The sequence below is a fragment of the Rousettus aegyptiacus genome, unplaced genomic scaffold (assembly GCF_014176215.1).
Source record: "Rousettus aegyptiacus isolate mRouAeg1 unplaced genomic scaffold, mRouAeg1.p scaffold_m13_p_3, whole genome shotgun sequence".
Classification (NCBI taxonomy): domain Eukaryota; kingdom Metazoa; phylum Chordata; class Mammalia; order Chiroptera; family Pteropodidae; genus Rousettus; species Rousettus aegyptiacus.
The window spans coordinates 99045929-99067681 of NW_023416306.1; the positions used below are offsets into that span (position 1 = coordinate 99045929).

A 21753-nucleotide genomic window follows, 5' to 3' on the forward strand; every position below is an offset into this window, starting at 1 on the left:
TTGAGACTCTTTCTTCTCAAATCTTAACTCAAGGGATACAAAAGATTAACTGAAAAGCCAATTACCTCATAAATGTCCTATATGAAAGATGTGATACACTATCTCCTCCTAAGAAAGTGATTGTAGATTGACATATACTTAACCAGTGATAACAGCAAGAATTGTTTTTGTCAAAATGCAAATAAGAAATCTTGAATATGTTATCAGAAGCCAATAGTGTTTTAATATTGTAAATGCATAGCGTGAAGACATGAGCATGATTAAAAAGGCATAAAGTGAACTGGGTAAATGTATTCAGTTAGTGAAGTATGCAATGCAGGTTAGGGGAAGAAGAAAACAAGAGGACAAGACTGTAGGGGAACCCAAGAGTTTGGGGATTGAAAGACAACTGTGTAACAGAAATGAGAACAGAGTAAAGAAATCCAAGATGTTAAAATTGAATGCCTCTAGCACATTCTCCTACTGGATGAAGCTTTCCATAATTGTATAGCCTGACAGAAAACATTCCGAAAATATCCAGAAAAGAAACATTAGCTTGCATTCAGAGGAGAGGGTGGGTGGGACTAATTTCTTACCCAGTTGATTCTATACAAGAAAATGTAGCTAAAGGATAGCCCACTGTGAGAGGTGGAGCCTGGAGACCCAGCACTCAAGACCAACGTTAAGTGGTCCCAGAAGAACCTCTTAGCAGTGAGGAGGCAAAAACACAACTCTAATCTAGCCTAATTAGGAAAGGTAATTTGTTAGTTCACGTAAATGAACTATGGAAATGTCACGAATGATCCAGAGACTCGAACGACATCGACACTCTTACTTTATTGCTTTTCCTGGTCTTATTTTCTTTCTTGGGGCATAGACTTGGACGGCAGGGGCCTTGGGTTACAATACATATCATTATAGCTCATGAGCAAATAAATGGGTTAAAAACTAACCAACAAAACATCAGCCTTCTACCTGGGCACCGTTCATCAGTGTATCCTAAAATCATTAAGTGAAAGATTTATGGGAAACTTTATAATGGAGGGGTCAGGATGATTACCTTACCTGAACTCACCGGTTCAGCCACACATTACAAGCGTTAAGCTGAAATGCAATAAGAAGTATGCACCCAACCAATGAACCACGCATGCTTAAAAAATTGAACCAGGATCCCTTTAGGCCTTTAGATCTAACTATGAATTTTCAAGTACCATGGAGGATAGAGAAACAAGTTAAACAACATCATCAGTAAAAAATGGGCCAAATGCAAGAATCCTGACGTTCCACAGGCAAATATCTCGTTTCTCCAATAAATCAATAACATGGAGAAGTGTATGAGGGTGGGGAGGGGGGTGGATTAAAGGATGATAGAGCCCTAAAAGACATAGCAAACAAATACAATGTGGGACGACGGAACCTTGTTTGGATCCTTATGACAAACCAACAATAAAAGGCATCTTTGAAATAATCAAGGAAATTTGAACGTATTGTGTATATTAGGTGATATTAAGGTATTACCTTAACTTTTCGAGATGTGATAATGATTGATTTTTTTTTTTAGCTACTCATCAGAGAAAGTTTAAGCGGGAAACGACGTGCTCTAGGAATCTGGCGCCTGCAGGGCCCGGCCTGGCCCTCGGGGCATCACCGCTACCTCACCCACCGCGTCTCTCCCGCTCTCCAGGCCTCCGAAGGCGCCGCTCCCGGCATGCCCCGCGGGTCCAGCGCGGAGGCCGCAAGACCCACAGCCGAGCCTTGAGCGGGACGACGGGACCCTTACCCAAGGTGCTCCGGGCGCTCATTTGCATGTCCCACTCCACAGGTAAACCCGGCCAGTCATTCGCGGCCTAGCGCTCATAGCACCGACCGTGCGGGCCTCGTGAGGTGATTCCGTGGCAACAAAGTTTTCCTAGACGGCCCGGGGTTGTTTAGAAAAGGCGCGCGGTTCGGTCACCCTAAGCAAGAGAGGTGAGAGGTCACCGTGCCTTATATATGCTGGGGGCGGCGTCAGTAGCGTGCTCGCTTCGGCAGCACATATACTAAAATTGGAACGATACAGAGAAGATTAGCATGGCCCCTGCGCAAGGATGACACGCAAATTCGTGAAGCGTTCCGTATTTTGTGCACTGCCCTAGCCTCTTCACACCGGGTGCTTGATTACCTCAGAAGAAATGAGTCAAAGCCCAAGGTATGGCCTGCCATAGCAAAATGATTTTTCATAAAAATAATCATGTAAGGCAATCTGAAATGAGTTACACCTGGATATTAGCAAATACATCGACTCATAAAACTAAAAAGTTCTGAAATCGACTTATTCATGGCCTTGACTCCCTTAATAACACACTCCAGACCCAGGTGGGTTGGCTCTTGTTTCAGAAGACTGCCTGGCACATACTTTGCTTGATTAATCCTTACCAAGTCATTCCTAATTAAGTTATTAAATTATTGCTAAAATAATGAATCCTTAATAAAAGAAGTAAGCCAACATTAGTGCACATTTCGCATGTCAACTTTTGTGACATTTTTTCGGACATTCTTCGGTGTTCTTAGGCCTGAGTGCATAAGCCAGTCAGCCTGTGAGCTGCACAAAGGCCGAGGCCGTTACCATGGAGTGGTTACACTAGATGAGATCAATGTTGGCCGGCGCTTATGGATCCTGGAGCTCCAAGACCAATTGAAAACTGGTTGGAAACAGCAAGCCCATTCGCATCTGCTTTCACAAGTCTTTCCGAGACCGGATTTGTATGCCTGTTTCATCTGGCCTCTAAGGAGGTCTCAGAAATGCCAGTTTACCTAAAACGATGGGTTCCATGATGGAAATTTGATCAAGAGAAAAGTTTATTGCCCAGACCAAAAGCAGATTTTAACAAGTAAAAACCAGCAACCGGGTGCAGACACCAGGATTACCTAGGTCATTTAGAGAAATGTGACTCGGCGACCATGGAGAAATGGCAGGAGACCGTGTAGATAGAGTCGCCACTCGAGCGAGCTGGGATCTGGTGGGAGGGAGAGAGAGCCTTTCTTTTTTTTTTTTTCCTTTAGTTAATCAGCACCCGGTGTGAAGAGGCTAGGGCAGTGCACAAAATATGGAACGCTTCACGAATTTGCGTGTCATCCTTGCGCAGGGGCCATGCTAATCTTCTCTGTATCGTTCCAATTTTAGTATATGTGCTGCCGAAGCGAGCACGCTACTGACGCCGCCCCCAGCATATATAAGGCACGGTGACCTCTCACCTCTCTTGCTTAGGGTGACCGAACCGCGCGCCTTTTCTAAACAACCCCGGGCCGTCTAGGAAAACTTTGTTGCCACGGAATCACCTCACGAGGCCCGCACGGTCGGTGCTATGAGCGCTAGGCCGCGAATGACTGGCCGGGTTTACCTGTGGAGTGGGACATGCAAATGAGCGCCCGGAGCACCTTGGGTAAGGGTCCCGTCGTCCCGCTCAAGGCTTGGCTGTGGGTCTTGCGGCCTCCGCGCTGGACCCGCGGGGCATGCCGGGAGCGGCGAGCCCGGCGGACGTCCACCCCAACTCCCTCCGCCTCCTGCCCGCGCGCGCGGAGCCCTGGAGCTCCAAGCGAGCGAACTACGCGTTGTCCGTGAAGCAGCCATGGTTCGGTGAGGTCTGGGCTGGGTTGGCATGACCGATGCGGCCTCTCCCCAAATCTCTTGGCCTGCTGGGTCACTAGGGCGTTGGGTCACTATGACACTAAGTCGAGTACAGGCCCTTCCAGCAAAAATGGAACGTATCGCATATGTTTCATCAGTAACACAGGGCCCTTGTGCCAGGTGCAAAAAGCACTGTTGAAATGAGCCCAGCGTCCAGCCCTCCGTAAAACTCCTCCCATCGACTCAGTTCTGGATCGTCAGCACCACTCTACTTAGCACCCGGCTTTGCGAACTTCTGCTCAAGTCTCAGGCATCACGCCATCTGCGCAGGCGTCACTGTGAAGCGAAGGGCGGGAGGGGGCGGGGGAGCCCGATGGGTAGCCACGCCCTCCACAGGTGTCTTTTCCCTGGGCCACCTTGGTGTCAGGTCTCCAGCTGGCTGGTACGCAGAGAACGCTGAAGCAAACCTTTTCTGCCTGAGAGGTGGATTCGATGGATTACATTATAGAGTTGAACTGGAGAATCACTCTCGTATTTCCTTACACCTCCCCGCACCGATCCTAGCCCTACATGACACAAACATGCAGAACAGACCTACTTGCAATAAATACCGGAATTTTAGTGTTAAATACTGATTTTAACTACTGTTAAAACCATACTGCCCAAAAGCCTTGTGCCTTGTGAAATGAGGACCAAAAGTGCAAGCCTCTAGTACTGAGGTGGTTACACTGCTCCATTTATTGAAGTAAAGTGGTTTGTGTTAAGATGGCACCCTTAATAAGGAATATGGCTTATCTATAGAATAAGTAGAATTTCTTTTCTCCTTCCTTTGGTCGTCCTACCCTATCCAAAACTATGGCATAGTATTTTGAAGTAAAATCTTGTGAAAGATCAGTAATTTTGAGGTTTTAAAATTAGTACCCAATTTTATGATGTACAAAAATAGTGTGAAATCATGAGTTTCTGGTATTGCTGAGATGAAAATAAAGGAACAGAAAGCCTATAGCGATTATTGCAAAAACTGTTATAATTCTTTTCTTTCAAAACTTCGAGGATTATGAAAACATTATGTTCTCCACCACCACCCCCCAGCCCCCAAAATTGGCAAAAGTGACACTTGAGTAATCTATCAAATTACAAGTAAAATCTGCATTGATACATTTCTTCTAATGGCCTGTCTTTCCAGGAAGCCATTTCTGACTTCAAAGCTATTAAGTGATGTTTAATTTTACAATTCGAAGAAATATATCAAAAATCCTTCCTGTTCTTAATCTCTTTAGAAACCTGACAGTTTATTAACAGATACCTGGTTAGAAGAATCTATAGTGGGATAGATGGTCAGAGTTCCAGGATCATGAACTTGATTTCTCTACCAGTTGTAAGCTCTTTCACCAAGCTACACTCCTTGGTGACTATGTTTAAATGCTTTATATTCTGAAAAGAGAAAAAACGTTTTCCATATACAGAAAAAGGGGCTGACAAAAGATCAAATCCTTTAGGGTGGGGAAATCTTCATAATGGCTTTAAATTATCGGATGTGTACAGAAATTGCAAGAAAGTGTAATTTAACAGTCATGGCACTGCTGAACAATGTGCTGTTAGAGAGCTAAACTGGAATTTCTCACAGGTGATTAACATGACTCCTTTTAAATTTTAAAGCAAAAAATTCTCTCTAAACCTCCAGTATTGCTGAAATTACTTCTATTGCATTGTTATTTAAATATGTATAAACATAAAACCATATATAAACTCATAGCTGTTATAAACTAAAGCTGAAGATTTAAAAATTAAATACAGAACTAGTAATCAATACAATTCAAACATAATTTATTGCAGATGATGTGTTTGGTTAAAAATACGTCACCATTGTTGGTTTTGATAGTTGATTAATGCAGAGAATACCAATTCACCTAAGTATGTTCTATGTTCATCTTTGTTCTATATCAAATGATATAAATACTTGTATATTTTTTAAAAAATATTTTAACATCTTTGAGATCAGGACATACATAGCACACAATAAATGGGAGTCAAGTCTATGAAATAAGGTAGTTTAGAAAAATCAGGCCTCATACTGAACACTTGCCAGTGAGCAATCCTTGAATGACAAGATATATTACTTGATGACTGTTAAGCTGCATTATTTATTTCAACATGGAGTTAGCCTAACAGTTTAATTTAAATCATCACCACATATCTGATCAAATATTGCTTAAATTGGGAACAAGAAAAGATTATCTGGTTAAATTCTTAGAAACTTTTAAACTTTTAGTTCCAGCTCTGAGCTCATGCTGAAGGTAAAGAAGAAACTAGGTTTCTCGTAGTGTTTTATTTATATATAGTTATATATTTTCTGGGCTATATAAAATCTGCAATGTGCAATTTCATCTTATTCTGTGAGCAACAGCTTTCTCACTTCAAAGTAACAGATTTTCCTTAATTTATGAATTCTGATATATATTGAAAACTGCATGTATGTGGGGGGGCGGGGGGGACACAGTCTGTACATTTATGGTGACTCAAGCATGACTACTCCGGTCATACTCAAAGGGCCTTCTTGAATACATGCATACACATACACATACACACACAGTTCTCCTTTGTGAATCTGATGTGGTTATGTCTGGAAGAGTTACAACAATCAGTACATTCATAAAATTTCTCTCTAGGTTAGGTTCCGATATGTATTTAAAAGACTTTTCCATGAAGGCTCTATCTTATTTAATACAAATATAGTTTTTCATGCCAGTGTTTTCTGACATATAGAGGTTTAATCTGGCACTTAGGTGTTTTCTCACTCAGTACATGTATATCATTTCAGTTTCAATGGGAATTTTCTGATACCCTTTATATTCTGACTTGGAAGTGAAGGATATGTACAATCATTATATTTACAAAGTACCTCCCTAATATAAACTTCGACGAGTAATTTTACTAGTTATCTATTGCTGCATAAATTGTCCCAAAACTCAGCAGTTCAAAATGACTTATCATTTCTGAGGAATAGAAATCTGGGAATGGCTTCGGTGGGTAGGTCTAGTTCAGGTTCTCTGTTATGTTTCATTCAAGCTGTCAGGAAAGAATCCGCTTCCAAGTTCACTCAATTATTAGTAGACTTCAATTCCACTAGTTGCTAACCACTTAGTTACTCACCATGTGGTGCTTTCTGTATAGCTACTCACAATTTGCTTCCCTCAGAGCAAGAAAACATAAAGGATATAGTGTACAGGGGATGCCCAAGAGGGAAAACCAGTCACATATAATCTAATTTTGGACTTGACATATCGTCACTTCTGCTGTTTGTTACTAATCACACAAAGCCAAGCTTGGTAAAATAAAGTAGGGGACCATGCAAAAATGTAAATACTAGGAGCCATCTTGGAGGCTGGCCATCATTCAATGAATTTTACTTGCAGCTGATGGATGGCTTTTCCACACTCAGTCTATTTGTCTCTCCAGTATGAAATTCTTATGTACACTGAGTTGTGACTCCTGGGCAAAGGCTCTTCCACAGGCACTGCATTCAAATGACTTACTAGTGTGAATTTTCTGAACTACAATCAAGACTGACTTACAGGTAAAAAGCCTTTTCAAATCCAGTACATCTATAGGTCTTTCTCTAGTGTTAGCATTAGTGTACAAAGATATGAACTTTTGGTGAATGCTTCCCCATATTTAACACATGTGCAAGATTTTTCCTGAATGTTTGCAGATATTCACTAAGGTGTGGCTTGAATTTTCCAGCTACTCTCTCGAGTGTGAATTCTCTGATGTTTAAGTGTCTTCTAAAAGGCACATTCAGTACAATTCCTCTCATATACAAATTCTTCAATGGAACCTGATTACTGACTGGTGGGCAAGGTCTTTCCTACTTTATCCACAGAACATATCCACAGTTAAGTTCTCAGCTCTACTTTCCACAGAAGCCTGAAGGTAGTTGAGTCGTCTTTAAGTTCCAATCAGAGCCGCTGTAAGAAGTGGGATAGTCTCAGGAATGATCTCTCAGCCTCATCATAGTATTTTTACCCAAGATACCAAAAACTCGAAACCTTGTGGGTTTTAGAGAACTGACAAGATTTAATGCTGAGTGCTTCAGGAAAGAAACCATTTGGAACTTTCAATGTCAATAGTAAATTGCTTGAGGGCCACTTCTGCTTTCCTTAGTTTTTATTTTACCGAAGGCCTACTGGTGATGAAGTACCTTACCTAGCTTTTGTCTGGAACCACCTTTATTCCATAAGGGCCTTTTCATTGACATTTCCCCCCTCAGCACTTTAACGATGTCATTCCATTGTCTTCTGTCCTTGATCATTTCTATTGAGGTTATCAGTCTTGTTGGTGCTCCATTGAAGTGTCTTTTCTCCTTTTAGTATTTTGGCCATGGATACCTACCTATGTGTAGTTTTTAACACTTAGTTCTGCCTGACTAGAATTGGGTGAACTTTTACCTGTGAGCTTTCATCAGTTTTGGAAAATTGTTGGCCATAATCTCTTCATCGTTCTTGCCCCATTCCTTCTCCATGACTTCAAATTACATGTTAGACATTTTGAACATATCCTGCTTCACTGGTATTAACCTATTGATAATCTTGTCTTCCAGTTCGCTTACCTTGTTTTCTGGTATAACCTGTTACCTCATCTAGAGAGTTCTTAATATTTCAGTTCTAGCATGTCCTTTTAAAACAAAACATTTTCGATGAAAAATTTCTTCTATTTTTCAACTTTTTTGGCCATTTTTTCACATTAAATCACGATTATAAAGTCATTGTCCAACTCCACAATGTAGATTGATTCGATTATACTTTCTCCCCTTTTTATGTCAAATGATTGTTGCTTCACATATCTAGCAATTTAATTTTGTGCCATATATTGTATATTAAAGAACATAGAGGCTCCAAGACAATTCCTTCCTCTAAAGGAGGTCCCCCTTTCCTGTTAGGCAAAGTTAAGGGTTTTGGTAAAATTTAGCCCAATTTATACCTGTTTTAGGGTACAGATCCAGAAAATTTCCAATTAAAAACCTGGACTTTTGTTTCCTCAAGCTTGAAAAAAGACTGCAAGAGATTCAGCTCTGCCTTTCAGAAACTTTCAGCTTAGCTTTTTAGCTTCACTAAGCTCAACATTTAATAGGTATCTTGACAGAAAGACAACTCCAATGTTGTCACTCCAGCTCTATGCAATCATTAAAAGCATAGCTGGTTTCTCTTTCTTTTAACATAGCCCTCTGCCTAGGCCAAACCCAGATCCCAAGACTGAGCCCAGATTCTGCAAAAGAAATTCGGTAAAAAAAAAAAATTGAACCACGGGAGGTGAACATACAATGTAAACATATGTGCCTTATGATTAAAATGTACAGCTGAAATTTACTGTATTTCATTAATCAATGTCACCATAAAAATAAATTTAAAAAAATAAAAAAAATTTTTGACTTCCACTAACCTCTGAAGAGTTCTCCCCTTTGTTGAGACTTGAACCTATTTTAAATCTAAATTCCACATGATACCTTTAAATATGTGGTTTTTGAAAGTTACCCTATTTTATAATATTGGTGTGTTGAGCATATTCTGCTGTGACCTACTACATCTCATACAAAAAGAGAATCTCTATAGTGTTTGTAAAGCAAATATTAGCGATAGAAAAATGAAAATGACTTTGGAAAATTCAGATGTAGTTATATTAGAATACTAAAAATCATTCTGGAATGCAAATTACTCTTCTCCAATTCCTTGCTCTATTCTTTTTTTTTTTTTTTAAGTTTCCCCTCTATTTCCTTCATAGAACTCTTTCATTCAGATAAAGGGAAGAGGATATTGTAGTTACAATTTTTTTAGGACATTAAAAGCTGCCTTACTAATATGTACAGATAACTGTCATTAAAAGCTTAGTTTTTATTAGATTACAATTTGATTACAGAATTGCTTTGCAACTATCTGTCTACATATTGGTGAGTATGTAGACAGATGAAATTTCTTCAGAAATTCTTTTGTTCTCTCCAGATGCAACGTATAAGCACATAACTCTTGTACCTCAGAGATTTGTACAGTTGATGGCTTCTGCACAGCTTGATTCTTAGGAAGTTCCCAAAAGTGATTGATGTTTAGAAACCACTGCTATAAAAAGAAAGACATGAAAAAAAGAGCATATTCTGAAAACTTCTAGTTATTTTAAAGGCGTTTCTTTAAACTTAAGTCTGAATCTGTTAAGATCTGTCATCTATAATCCTTAAATAGCACTTACAGACTAAAAGCAGCCAAAAAGATTTCAGAAAGATAAACCTACATTAATTAAAATGGTCACATTCTTCTAGATCTCTTATGGATATGACTTTTATATTTTAGGGATAGTTGTTTAAAAATATTAATCACCTATGTCACATTTTATTGAAATATTTCCATGATTATGATTGTGTGTAGAGATGCTGACCTCAAAAATATTACTTTGTCATCTTTCAGAATATAAATAAGACTATGAAATCAATTCAGTTCTGATGTAAAAAATTACAGCACCAGGTCCCACAAAAATAGTATGAAAAAGAGCATTGCTTCCAATTTTACTTATTTTAGGGTATATTAAATGTAAGTTGGCTTCACTGAACACCTAGAAAGACATTTATTTGAATAAAATGAAATACAAAGAATCTAGAAAAAAGGGAAACTAAGAGCACTAAATTTAAAACTGATATTTTAAAAACTGGTGAGTACCTGAAAATATTAAATTAGGACAAAATACTCAGTTTAAGGTCACAAGAAAATGATTTGTGAGTACAGATATGTAATTAAAACAAATTTGGATGAATCAGTGAAGCAATGAATAGGTTTTTATACCTACATCACTTATATTAGAAAAAGATTTAATACAAAATAAAAATAACTTTAAAAATGTTTTAACACTAAGAGAATCTTAACTAAAATTTAGGCAATCTATTAGAATAGGAGAGCCATTATTAATTTGTTTAAAATAATTTTTACTACTTGAGGCGAATAAAACTGATAGATGATTTGTCTAGTGGTAATAAAATTCTAAACTACAAATTCCTTAACATCTACTCAAAGTTAAAGTTCATATATTCCAAGTCTTAGCACTCCTAACTACTGATAAAAATGACTAAACCAGAACGGCCAGCACTGCATTAATTACAAAGTTTGTAATTTTATATATTAAACTTAGTAATAACAAATCTTAACTTTGACTACCATTAAGCTTTTAAAAATTATTCTTACTACCTGCAAAATTTATGTAAAAGACTAATATTAAACACTTCAGAATTTGAACAATGTGAGAACTATGGATTCTCCCTTCCGCACACATATCCACAAAGATAGAACTAATGCTATGGGGAAAAAATGCAATCATGCTCACAGGTTGAGGAGGTTCAACAGAATACTGAATATTTTGAGTTAACTAGAATTTAACTGCTCTAAAAAGATAATACGTGGATCACAACTAATATCTCATTAGCACATTATGAGCTATCACATTAATGTCTCATCTCTAATATCTAGTTGTTGGATACTGAAGATATTAATGATATTGGAAATGAGATAGTAATGCTTCCAGTATTCTCAACTACACACAGATGCTACCAAGAAATCAATTTTGAGTAGTTCCTTCCCTTAATCTTAGAAAATTTTATTTTCAGACATTTAATAAATTGAAAAGGCTACTGAGAACTTCAGGAGTTCAAATACAATAAAAAATTAAACACGTCCCATAAGTGTTGAAACAAATCAGAAATTGTTTAGTCTAGGAATTAAGGTACTTAATAAAATCATTAAATTCAAGATAAACACATACAAAGATTCAAGTCAAACAGACCTCACTAGATCCATAGAATTGCCAATATATACTCATAAAGTTTGGTTTAATATTCATAAACCACAGAAATAAAAATATGTTCTTCAATGTAAGCAGCTCTGCTATAAACTAGAATAGGCTTCAAAATATTTCTAGTGGCTCAAAAGAATGTCTAGCCATAGCTTAAAATTCAGATTAGGTAATAGCTGAGTCGTATAGCAGTTAATCTGTATAGTTTTCCTGAACATTTTAAAATTTAATTTTCATCTGTATGCATACATTCAGAAAGATTTTTGAATCTCCTCTCATGGTACAGTAAAAGCTCAATAATATACCTCCCTAATAAAACTTTCATCATATTGACAACTTATTTTCCTATTTTATGCACAAAAAATAAGCAAATTTTTACCAATGAAATGGTAAAATTAGAGGCAACTATAACTTAAAATTATATAGCTTCTTAATGTTTTATTCATAGCATTCTTTATACAGAAGAAACTTCACTGATATTTACTGCAGCATCCTGTCGGTAAAGCACAAAATTATAAACAAAAAACAAAGCACTTTTGACTTTTGAAAATTATATATATATTTATATCCAGTTGACAAATAGCATCACAATTATTACTGTATAAAAAACTAAAAATCACCATGGAAGCTAAGGCCTAAGTTCTTACTCCAACTTTTGTTTATATCTAAGAGATATTCAAAATTAAATTCCCGTACCTCAAAGAAAATGTCTACATTATTTACAAAGAGTATGGAAAATAAAAGCTGCTTTTCAACTAAGTTAGATTGCTGTTACCTACAGTATTTACATTGTAAAAGGGGCTGGGGTGGGGAGCACTACTAACAAATACCATTTCAAATAGAAATATATTGTGCCCGGAATTTTAGTCTAAAATTAACTGTATATCCTAATAAGTGTTTGTTGATCAGAATTTGACTTCTAATAAATCTACTGAAAATTTGAAACTGAGTACCACTATCCTTCTTTATATTGCTAATCTAGATACTAATAAGTACAATACTGTAATAACTACAAGCACTGAAGCTTAAATGAAACAATGGCAACATATATGTAGATGGAATTTTATTTAAAATTGTAAAATATAATGCCTTAATGTTTTCTCATAATGAGACTAATATTTTTTCCATCCTTTAAAAAGTCTCATAAAAAAATGTCCCTAAACAGTGAAACCTTCCAGTAACTTACCAGAAAAAAAGTTTAATTATATTATTCTGTTCTTAGAATTATTTTTCTAATATTTAAAAACAAATCTTAATCCTTGGCAAAACAACGCAATCAATTCAGTGTAACAGACTGAGCTTTAAATCGCACTTTAACTTTCAATTAACTATAACCTACTAGTTAAGTGAACCAAATGCAGAATTTTAAATGACTCACTATGAAGATTTGCAAATCATTTATAGAATGCATAGAAAAGTGGAGATAAGTTTTGGGGAAGGTGTAAGGTAGTTAATGTAAAAAACAATAAATGCTAATTTTAACACAAATGGTACTAAATGCACATGGAAGCTAACACAGTATAAAAGAGAATAGCTTAAATAAGCTGGGATTCACATATTACAATAGCAAAGTTATGAGTGAGTGAACTGAAGACACGAACAGTTCTGAAATTCTCTTTTCAGCCTACTTCCAAAGAAATAGTCAGGCTTTTTTCCTGTACATAGTTTTGAGCTTTGTCTATACCATATATAGTAGAAAAATAAATTCTTTAGCAACCTAGAAACAGTTTATAAAACTCTTAAAGTTTAATTTTCTTTGCCAGACATGCCAATGTTAAACTGACAGCTATAAATTAAAGCTATATAGACAATAGGTATAAGTAATATAGAACAAGTTAAGAATACTACATTTACCGGATTTTTCTTTTTAAAAATTACTGTACTTTCTTAATTCCTGTGTGCTTTGCAATAGGAATAATAGGGACTTTGTTTTCTTAGAAAAGATAATAACATGGAAGAGTATAACACAAATAATTTATAATATACATGTACTTTAACAGCAGCCTGATTCATGTCAACATCTTGATTCTGAAGTTAAAATCAGAAGTACAATACCTAGGACATAACAGTTGGGAAAGACAACATTTATTTTAGGAAAAAAATTGAGCAAATCAAACTCTTGGGAGCCTCGAATCTCAAAATCATCTATTTACTAGAATACACATAACATAACCTTAAAATTGCAGTATAAATGAAGATTAAAACATGGACCAAGGAATTTTCTCTTTACTACACAAAATATAACCTAGCAATGAAGAACAAGCCATTTTTTTCCTTTCTGGAAAAAAAATGGCATGGTGTGATAAAGAACAAATCTTGAATAAAGCCTAACAAAATTTACCTATGCTACTTATTCTGAAAAATTTACTCATAATTTAGTGTTCTGGTTGTACTTCACCAACAAAATGTTTAACCCCAGAAGCAGCATTTACAGCAAATCTGGTACCAACATCAAAGGGAAATTGATTTAAAAAATGGTGTAAAAGCCACTTTAGATCTTACTACAACATTATCACAGAAAAAAATATGAATACAAGTTTGCAATTATATATATATACACATTCCAAAGAGGCTGTCAGTACCCAAAGTATTTTTATTGCTATATTAGCAATGGATTTTTGGATATGTTTTTAAGGGGCACATAAAAATAGATTCAAGGAACAGAGTAAACTGAAGTCCTAGATTAAAATGTTTGGTTTAAAGAATTTTCTACAACAAATTTCATGTTTATGTATGAAAAGTTATATAACCTTATATGAAAATGTCATGAAGTATTTTCTACACTATACTAAAATGTATTTCCCAAGAGGGAAAAAATTAAAATATCTAAAATATATTAGATTAAGATTACAAGACCATCATAGATCTTTTGAACATGCATCTGTTTATAGAATTAACAGTATACAAGATGTTTATTTCATTATGGACCATAAAGAAATGAGTTGGTGACAACTATCCTTTGCACAACATTATCAACTCACTTTAGCCACAAGCATGTCCTTGGTATGTGTGCACAAGAAATATGTTCGTTTTACCCCTCATCATATCATCCACAGGTTTACTTAGAAGATGAAGGTGCAGAAATGTTAAGAGTATTTTTCTTTCTTTCGAACATCCTAAGCATGGCATAAGTAGCCTGAAATTATAAAATACTTAACTGGGCTTTTAATTATCTACACAGACTGATAAAATGTAAATTAAGTTGCCCAAATTAGCACATAAACAAAACGAGCCATAAAGCAGGCTGAAAAGCATTAATGTTTCATATATGCGAGTTTTAAAATCATTTAATTTCTATAGAAAAATTTTATTCACAATATAATGTGACAGAAAATGCCACAGGAATGATATACTGATTGCAATAAGGTTGCATGCAACAGCAGCTTTGTATTTTATAGCTATTTTTGTTTATAAAAATTAAATCTCTCCAGTCATGCTTATCACATGGTCTTAAATTTGTAATGTAAATTAAGGAATACCATATAGTTCAAAGAGAAAATGTCTCATCATTTTGAATGTGAATTATCTGTAGGAAACATGAAATATACTACCGAACCCTGAAACATGCAAGTCTAGATTTGCTTTTTGTCCATTTTCAGGCTGTCTGCAATCACTTCCTACTCATATGATACCAAGAGGATCCGTCTGTAACTGTGGTTGTATCAGCTGAGGTTGCAATGGTGGTGGTAACTGAAGCGGTACCATTGGTTCCACCAACTGTCCTGGGTTTGAGGGTGGTGGAGGAGCCGCAGTATTCGCAATTTCTACAATTTCTCCATTGTAAAAGAAAAACTGACACTGTTGAATGAATGTTTCAACAACAGACTGATGGATCTTAGTGGTTGACAGAAATTCTCGATTTTCAAAGTCGGGTCTCATCAGGGTTGGCCAAAAACAGATGGATAAGTTGTCTGCTGTCATTAGGTTGATTTTACTTTGCTGACTAACCCTAAAATTACAATAGAAAAAAAACAATTAGAAAACCAATCAAGGCTCATTATAACTAAAGAATCCTAGAGCTGAAAATGATCTCAGATAATTTCATTTTACCTTTTATCTTAACTTCAAATTTAAAACATTCCATGTTCAAAAACACTCCAGTAACAGGAGACAAAAGTAAAATCCATTCCTTATGAGACTCTAAGGTAGTCTAAAAAATGTACCTTGGGTTTTATAATTTACTTATAGAATAGAAGCCACCTTAATTCATGTGAAATAATCTTTTTTGCTCAAGAATAGGACATGTGACATACTTTAATGAGTTTCTGGCAACAAAAACAGAACATTCTAATTGCATATGCAAATTCCTTGTCAATAGTAATAATGGCAGATGAAAAGACAAACCATAGTATGCCACTTCTTTCAACCTTGGAAAAATAAAACTTTGAACTTTAGAAAAACAACTTTATCCAACCAGGAGACTTTTCCTAATTTTTTGAAAAAAATTAGTTTCTAGTATTCTAAAAAGCAATCTTTTCAATCATTAAATATCTCATACATTGTTACAGATTTAATTTGAAAGCCAAATGCAGTTCACAGAAACATTCTACTTTAAAATTCTTTAAATGATTTAACAATAAACATATAATATAAACAAACATTATTAACATTACTGCATCCAGTTCTTTAAATTTGAGGCGAGCACTTCTATCAGTAAGAAATATAAAAAAATCTTGAAATATAACAAAATTATTAAACTGAGAAGGAATCTTAAGTATTTTATCTAGCCCTCTTATTTCACACATAAAGAAACAGCTCGATATGCAAGGTAGCAAAAACTGTTATACTTAAATTTGCATATAAAAAAACTTATAACCAAAGGACCCCCCACCACAGGAGTTGCTCATCTGAGGAAAAATATGTGCCCTAAAAACACGTTCTGTGACAGAAGTTATTGCCGTTTTTTAAGGTTAGAATATTCAGAATAAAATCAACCTTTTGTTATAATGTAGTTAGTTCAATTATATGTTTTTATGTAGCAAGCACGTGTAGCTTCTGAAAATACCTGTAAAATTGAAAAACGTGAGTATGGGAGCATCAGTTCTAATGCTGAGTCGAAGTACAAATCAGTTAGAGATGAGGGTGGTTAGAGATAAGCAAGGCTTCCTTGCGGAGGTAATGTCTGAGTTGAGTCCAGGGTGATAAGTGTTGGTAAAATGGTAGGAAGGAAGGATAATTCAGTCAAAACTCTGGTTGTCTCAATTTCAGTGTGTACCTCCTGATGAAAGACTGTGTCTGGGGTGTGGCCTGATAATTTGCATTCCTAACAAGTTCCCAGGTGATGCTGCTGCTGTTGGTTTGAAGACCGCAGCTTGACAAAGAATGAACCAGTCTAGTTAAGATGTGATGAGGGATGAATTCAATCTTTTGGTTAAGTGCTATGAGTTTATTGGTGTGGCACTTAATTCGTGAGTATTTGAAGAAAAAGGAAAGGAGGTGTAACTAAAGAAGTTAAAATTAGACCACTTAATGTTAAATAGTTTGCATTTTTTTCTGCAGGATATATGGTGTTATTTAATTGGAAGTGATCTTTATAGAAAGATCTTTTGGAAAGATCATTCTGGCGTCAGGATCAAGAGAAAAACAAGAGGAAAAATCGGCAGAGAGAAAGTCCAATGACAAAGGAACCAGAGCTGACTATATGAGAAATGATAAAGCCTAAACTAAGGTAGTGGTAGGAGAATGAAAGGGAAAATAATTAAGAGAAAAAAACTAATTTGACGCAGTAACTCACTAAATAAAGAGAATATAAACAAACGATAACTCCATGGATTAATTTTTGCTATCTGTTGCTCATCCATTATATATTTATTTATCATTTATTTCCTAGAAATGTTAAGTTTCATGAAATAGGTGACTGCTTTATTCACTGCTATGTCCCTAAGACTTACAAGAGTATCTGGCACACAGAGTATAATGATAGTCTAGTTGAGTATTCCCTTTAAAATTTAAGTCTGAATGTTATTTCTCAGTCTACAGCCATACTACCCTGAACATGCCCAATCTCGTCTGATTATGTTATTTCTCTGTTCTATTCTCCATAACCATTCGGAGTAACAGACATGCAATACTATTTTCACTGAGAAAGTCTTGCCCCACCCCCAATCAACTGAATGTCAGCTGAATTCCAGTGTGCTTATGTGACATAAATGAAGCATCCTTTTTATCTTGTCAGTAAAACATTTTGAGGACTAAGCTATTGATCTGACACTGTCCCTCTTCCCTTTATGATCTTATCTTTTACTCTGTCCATCACTCTGCCTGAATCACATAGGCCCTTTTGCTGTTCCTCAACATACCGAATATGCTTTTGCCTGTATCATATCACTGGAGCCAAACACAGTGTCTAAAATAAAATTAAAGGCAGGCTAGCACTATGATTTTTTTAACACACTCATCCATTTTCCCTATTCTTTCTAATGAAGTACAATTCTTATTTCAGGACTTTCTCTGGGCCAGAGAGTAACATGTGCACAAACAATCTCTACACTCCACATTGGGTAAGGTCTCCTAAATACCCTGTGCACATCTATTATCACATCACGAACTACTTGTACAGTAATTTTCAAAAGCAATTTCACCAATATACTTCAATACTATGTATGCTGGTATTTTCTCAGGGAGGGAAACTTTAAAGAATAGTTACTAGAAATAATATAAATAATATAATTTATTCTATATTGATAGCAACAAAACTTTAAACATTGGTTAATACCCCCTTCTAAGAAGTATAGACTGAAAGTACTTGGTTTGGGCACTGACATTACTAGTTAAAAATACAAACTTCAGTTCAATAAAAATGTCAGTAGAAAATATTATGAAGAGTAGACTTTTGAAAAAATTGGTACAAATACTAGTAATTCTACTCAGTCCCAAGGACAACTTTGTGAATCTTATTCTTCTCATCTTTTATAGTTTAGGAAATGAAGGCTTACTTAGCAAGCATTAAGTAAATTGTCCAAAGTCACAGAACTAAATATGTTTCCAAACCAAGCCTGTCTGATTCTGCAGTCTGAAATTTAAGCTATTACACGATACTGCCTTTCACTTAATGTATGGCACTAGGACGATTATTTTTTTTTTTTAGACAAAAGCATAAACTTGAAGCTAAACATATTTAGGGCTATTAATATCCTGCATTTTAGGTAACAAGGCAGACAGTAATACTAATTGAAGTTTCTGATAAAATTCCATTCCCGATAAAATTTCACTGTGTGGAATATCCAAACAAAATAAGATACAAAAAAGGAACAGGATGATAGAAAAAGCATAAGATGTGTAATTTATTAATTATGCGACATTAGGTACATAATTTCCTGCTTTGAACCTCAATTTTTTCAACTTCAAATAGGCTGATTTGATTATTATCTAAGTGTCATACCTAAAATTCTAAGATTCTATAAAACAGAACTTAAAAAACAACGGTGATAATAATGAAAATGTACTTACCACACTTACTATTTATATAATCATTACATGTATTAAGAGTCATATACCCTCCTTTAAACAAATTAATGAAAACTCTATTTTAAAAATTCAGAAAAAATTTAAAGAACCAGTTTGTGTCTCTTTTTCTATCTTATAATTACATTTATAAAGTCAATGTCTGATCTTTGTAGTGCATTTTATTTGCAAAAATAAAAAAAATAATACCTGTTTAGATGTGTTATTACATATCTGAATACATCATAGTTTACAGGATGAAACTTCTTAACAATTTCTTTCAATGCGTGAAGACGTTCTGTTTTATCTATGATTTCTGTAAAATTAAAGTAAGAAATTTGAGAGTGAAACTCACACATTTAAAAATATATGATAAAGCTTCCTACTATGTTTATTGTAAAGAAACAATCAATAATGTGTTTGATGCATATTAGAATACATAAACAACAAAAAAAGTTTTAAAGAACTGCTAAAAATAATTACCATCTATTACAATAGCCTTTTGAAAGTAAAGCTAATAATTAATAAGCAAAGTGCCTCCAAGATGGTAAAATGGGAAATAGTATATTAGCTAAAAATTTACTCAAGCAATTTATATAACTACTGGTTTAGAATTAACAAATTACTTATAAAGCTGTTAGACTCTTAATATTCACGCTACAAAGAGTAAATACTTTAGGTTTTGTGAGCCCAACTACTCAACCCTGCAGTCACAGACAATATGTAACAAATGTGTGTACTGCAATAAAACTTTTGAAATCTTAATTGCAGATAATTTTAACGTGTCATGAAATTTTTCTTTAACTCTGTCAACCATTTAAAAACTATTCTCAGCTCAAACACCTACCAAAAACTGGTGGTGGGCTGAATTTGGCCGGTAGGCCATAGTCAGCCAATATTGATTTAAAAGCATCACCCTATATGCTTATTGAAAATCTTTCCTCACAATCAGTACAAGCATTTAACTCAGTTACTCTCCAAATTTATGCAAATTATGAAACAGCATTATTGAAATGAAATGTGGTTCTGCAGTAAATAGGAGATAAGAGAGAGCTTTACTGCTCTTCCTCATTCATTGCAATCTTCCAAAAGGTAATAATGAGTTTCTCTGAAGGAGGCCAATCTGCATACCAACTCATGGTAGTAAAACTAAATATTACCAAATCTCATTTGCCATAGATTACTTCTAAACCAGTCCTCAAAAACTCAAAAATGTCCTAAGTAGGAAAACTCTGAGGTTATTGTTTATGGTCAAAAAGTAAGAAAATCTAAGCTACTGATTGAACCAATTTCCCAGTTTACATATGCAAGTATGTATAAGGCAACAATACCTTGTGACAATATACTATTGTTTTTTTAAGGCAGTTTTTAATGAAAATAGAGTACTTTCACAAAATCAAAATTATAAGAAAGTAGTCTCACTTTAAGCTGGAAGACTTGTGATCAATCAAAAGGAAATAGGAAAGAGGAATACTAAGAAATTATATTCATTTTAGCCACTGAGACAACAATGTAGATTAAGCACTAGGTTACCTGATACTCAAATAAATCTTCTGTATCATTTTCTAGATAATACGAAATTTAATAGGGACATCTGGATGAATGATGCTAAAGTAGGAATAAATACTGAATAAGTACCCATTTTCCTGTCTTTTTTTTTTTAAAAAAAAAAAATAACTTTAGACATGAGGCCAAAGTTAATTTGACTTGAAAAATTTTAAATCCACATGTGTACAGACCATACACAGGTTAATATTTTACTGAAGTACATTACAGATAAACTCATTTGAAAAGTTTATTTAATTTTCTTATGATGTCTCTGAGTTTGAATTAAAAATACAACTTTCAAACTTCTAGTGCAATGATCTTCAAACTTCTAGGAACAGTGTCACCTGGGAGTCTGGCTAAAACTAAGTATTCCTGGGGCCAACTCCAAGGATTCTGATATTATTTATTTAGAGAAAAATAGCTTTAAAACAGTTCTAATAAGCTTAATTTTTATTAGCTACACAATCTAGTGCATGGCTGATTTTAAGACATAGCAATCAACATACAAAACCCATCACGCCTCTCAAAAAAAGGAGGCTTACATACTTACTTGCTGCTTCTAGTAGCTCTGGATGAAGAGAGTATGGAATTAAAGGATCTGGCAGATCTGCAAAGAAAGCTTTAAGAGCTCCAGCTACAGCATTTACTGTTACTTCCATTGATAGTAGACTGATACTATGATCTACAAGACAAAAATTTAAAAATTAATTTATATAAAATTTTAATTTACAGAAGTATACTAAACAGGTGCTTAAAGACCCAAAGATATTTAAGTCTTCTCATCAGCTACCTTTCTTTACAGTCTGATTCACCTCTCCCTCATTGCTTTAAAATAGATAAACTATGTAGATAAGGGAAGAGAAAACTAAGCTTAGTATATGGAAGAACATTAGTTTTTACTAATAATTATCTTCTTTTAAAATATTTTGTTTACATGAGCTATTTAAAAGAGGTCATAAGGAAACAAAGACAAAAGAGGAATTACATGCATATAAATTCAATTTTATAGCTTGTAAGTTAAAATTTTTTATAAGTTTAAATTTAAACAGTGAAGTTATGATGTAAAAAACCAATGGAACACACTAAAAGTGTATCATACGGTTAATTTTCTATTAAAAACACCTTTTCCTTATTATAATGAATCCTTATGACAGAAAATGTAAAAATATAGACCACATACACACACAAAATAATCCTATCACCCAGAGGCAATCACTGTTTATACTTTAGCATGTTTCTTTTCAGTCCTTTTCTAATCATTAAAAACAACAATACAATCAATAACAAAAATCAGATATACATTTTATAATGGATTTCATTTTTAAGGCATGGCATAGATTAAACTTTGACAA

General features: G+C 34.9%; 2 protein-coding genes and 2 non-coding genes across 10 annotated transcripts in view; 1 reads left to right on the plus strand and 3 right to left on the minus strand.

The window, feature by feature from the left end:
• Positions 1-1682, minus strand: part of AKAP6 (A-kinase anchoring protein 6) — a 504258-nt gene extending 502576 nt beyond the window's left edge. For all 4 annotated transcript variants that reach the window (XR_001594257.2, XM_016123631.2, XM_036239029.1 and 1 more), the window contains exon 1: positions 1498-1682. The gene's annotated coding sequence lies outside the window, so the exon portion shown is untranslated. The remainder of the gene's footprint in view (positions 1-1497) is intronic.
• A 312-nt stretch (positions 1683-1994) lies between these two features.
• On the plus strand, positions 1995-2101 carry LOC118601047. The gene has a single exon (XR_004950152.1). It is a non-coding gene; the product is annotated as a U6 spliceosomal RNA (small nuclear RNA).
• Positions 2102-3059: 958 nt separating this feature from the next.
• Positions 3060-3166, minus strand: LOC118601046. Its single transcript, XR_004950151.1, has one exon. It is a non-coding gene; the product is annotated as a U6 spliceosomal RNA (small nuclear RNA).
• An 8662-nt stretch (positions 3167-11828) lies between these two features.
• The window catches only part of ARHGAP5 (Rho GTPase activating protein 5), a 67272-nt gene continuing 57347 nt past the window's right edge, over positions 11829-21753 (minus strand). For 2 of the 4 annotated variants that reach the window (XM_016123640.2, XM_016123637.2), the window contains exons 5-7: positions 20952-21083; positions 19064-19169; positions 11829-15359 (exon numbers count right to left, since the gene is read on the minus strand). In XM_016123640.2, the coding sequence (XP_015979126.2) occupies positions 15032-15359; positions 19064-19169; positions 20952-21083 (566 nt within the window). In that variant the 3' untranslated portion in view covers positions 11829-15031. The remainder of the gene's footprint in view (positions 15360-19063; positions 19170-20951; positions 21084-21753) is intronic. The other 2 variants (XM_016123639.2, XM_036239031.1) reach the window with 1 other exon arrangement.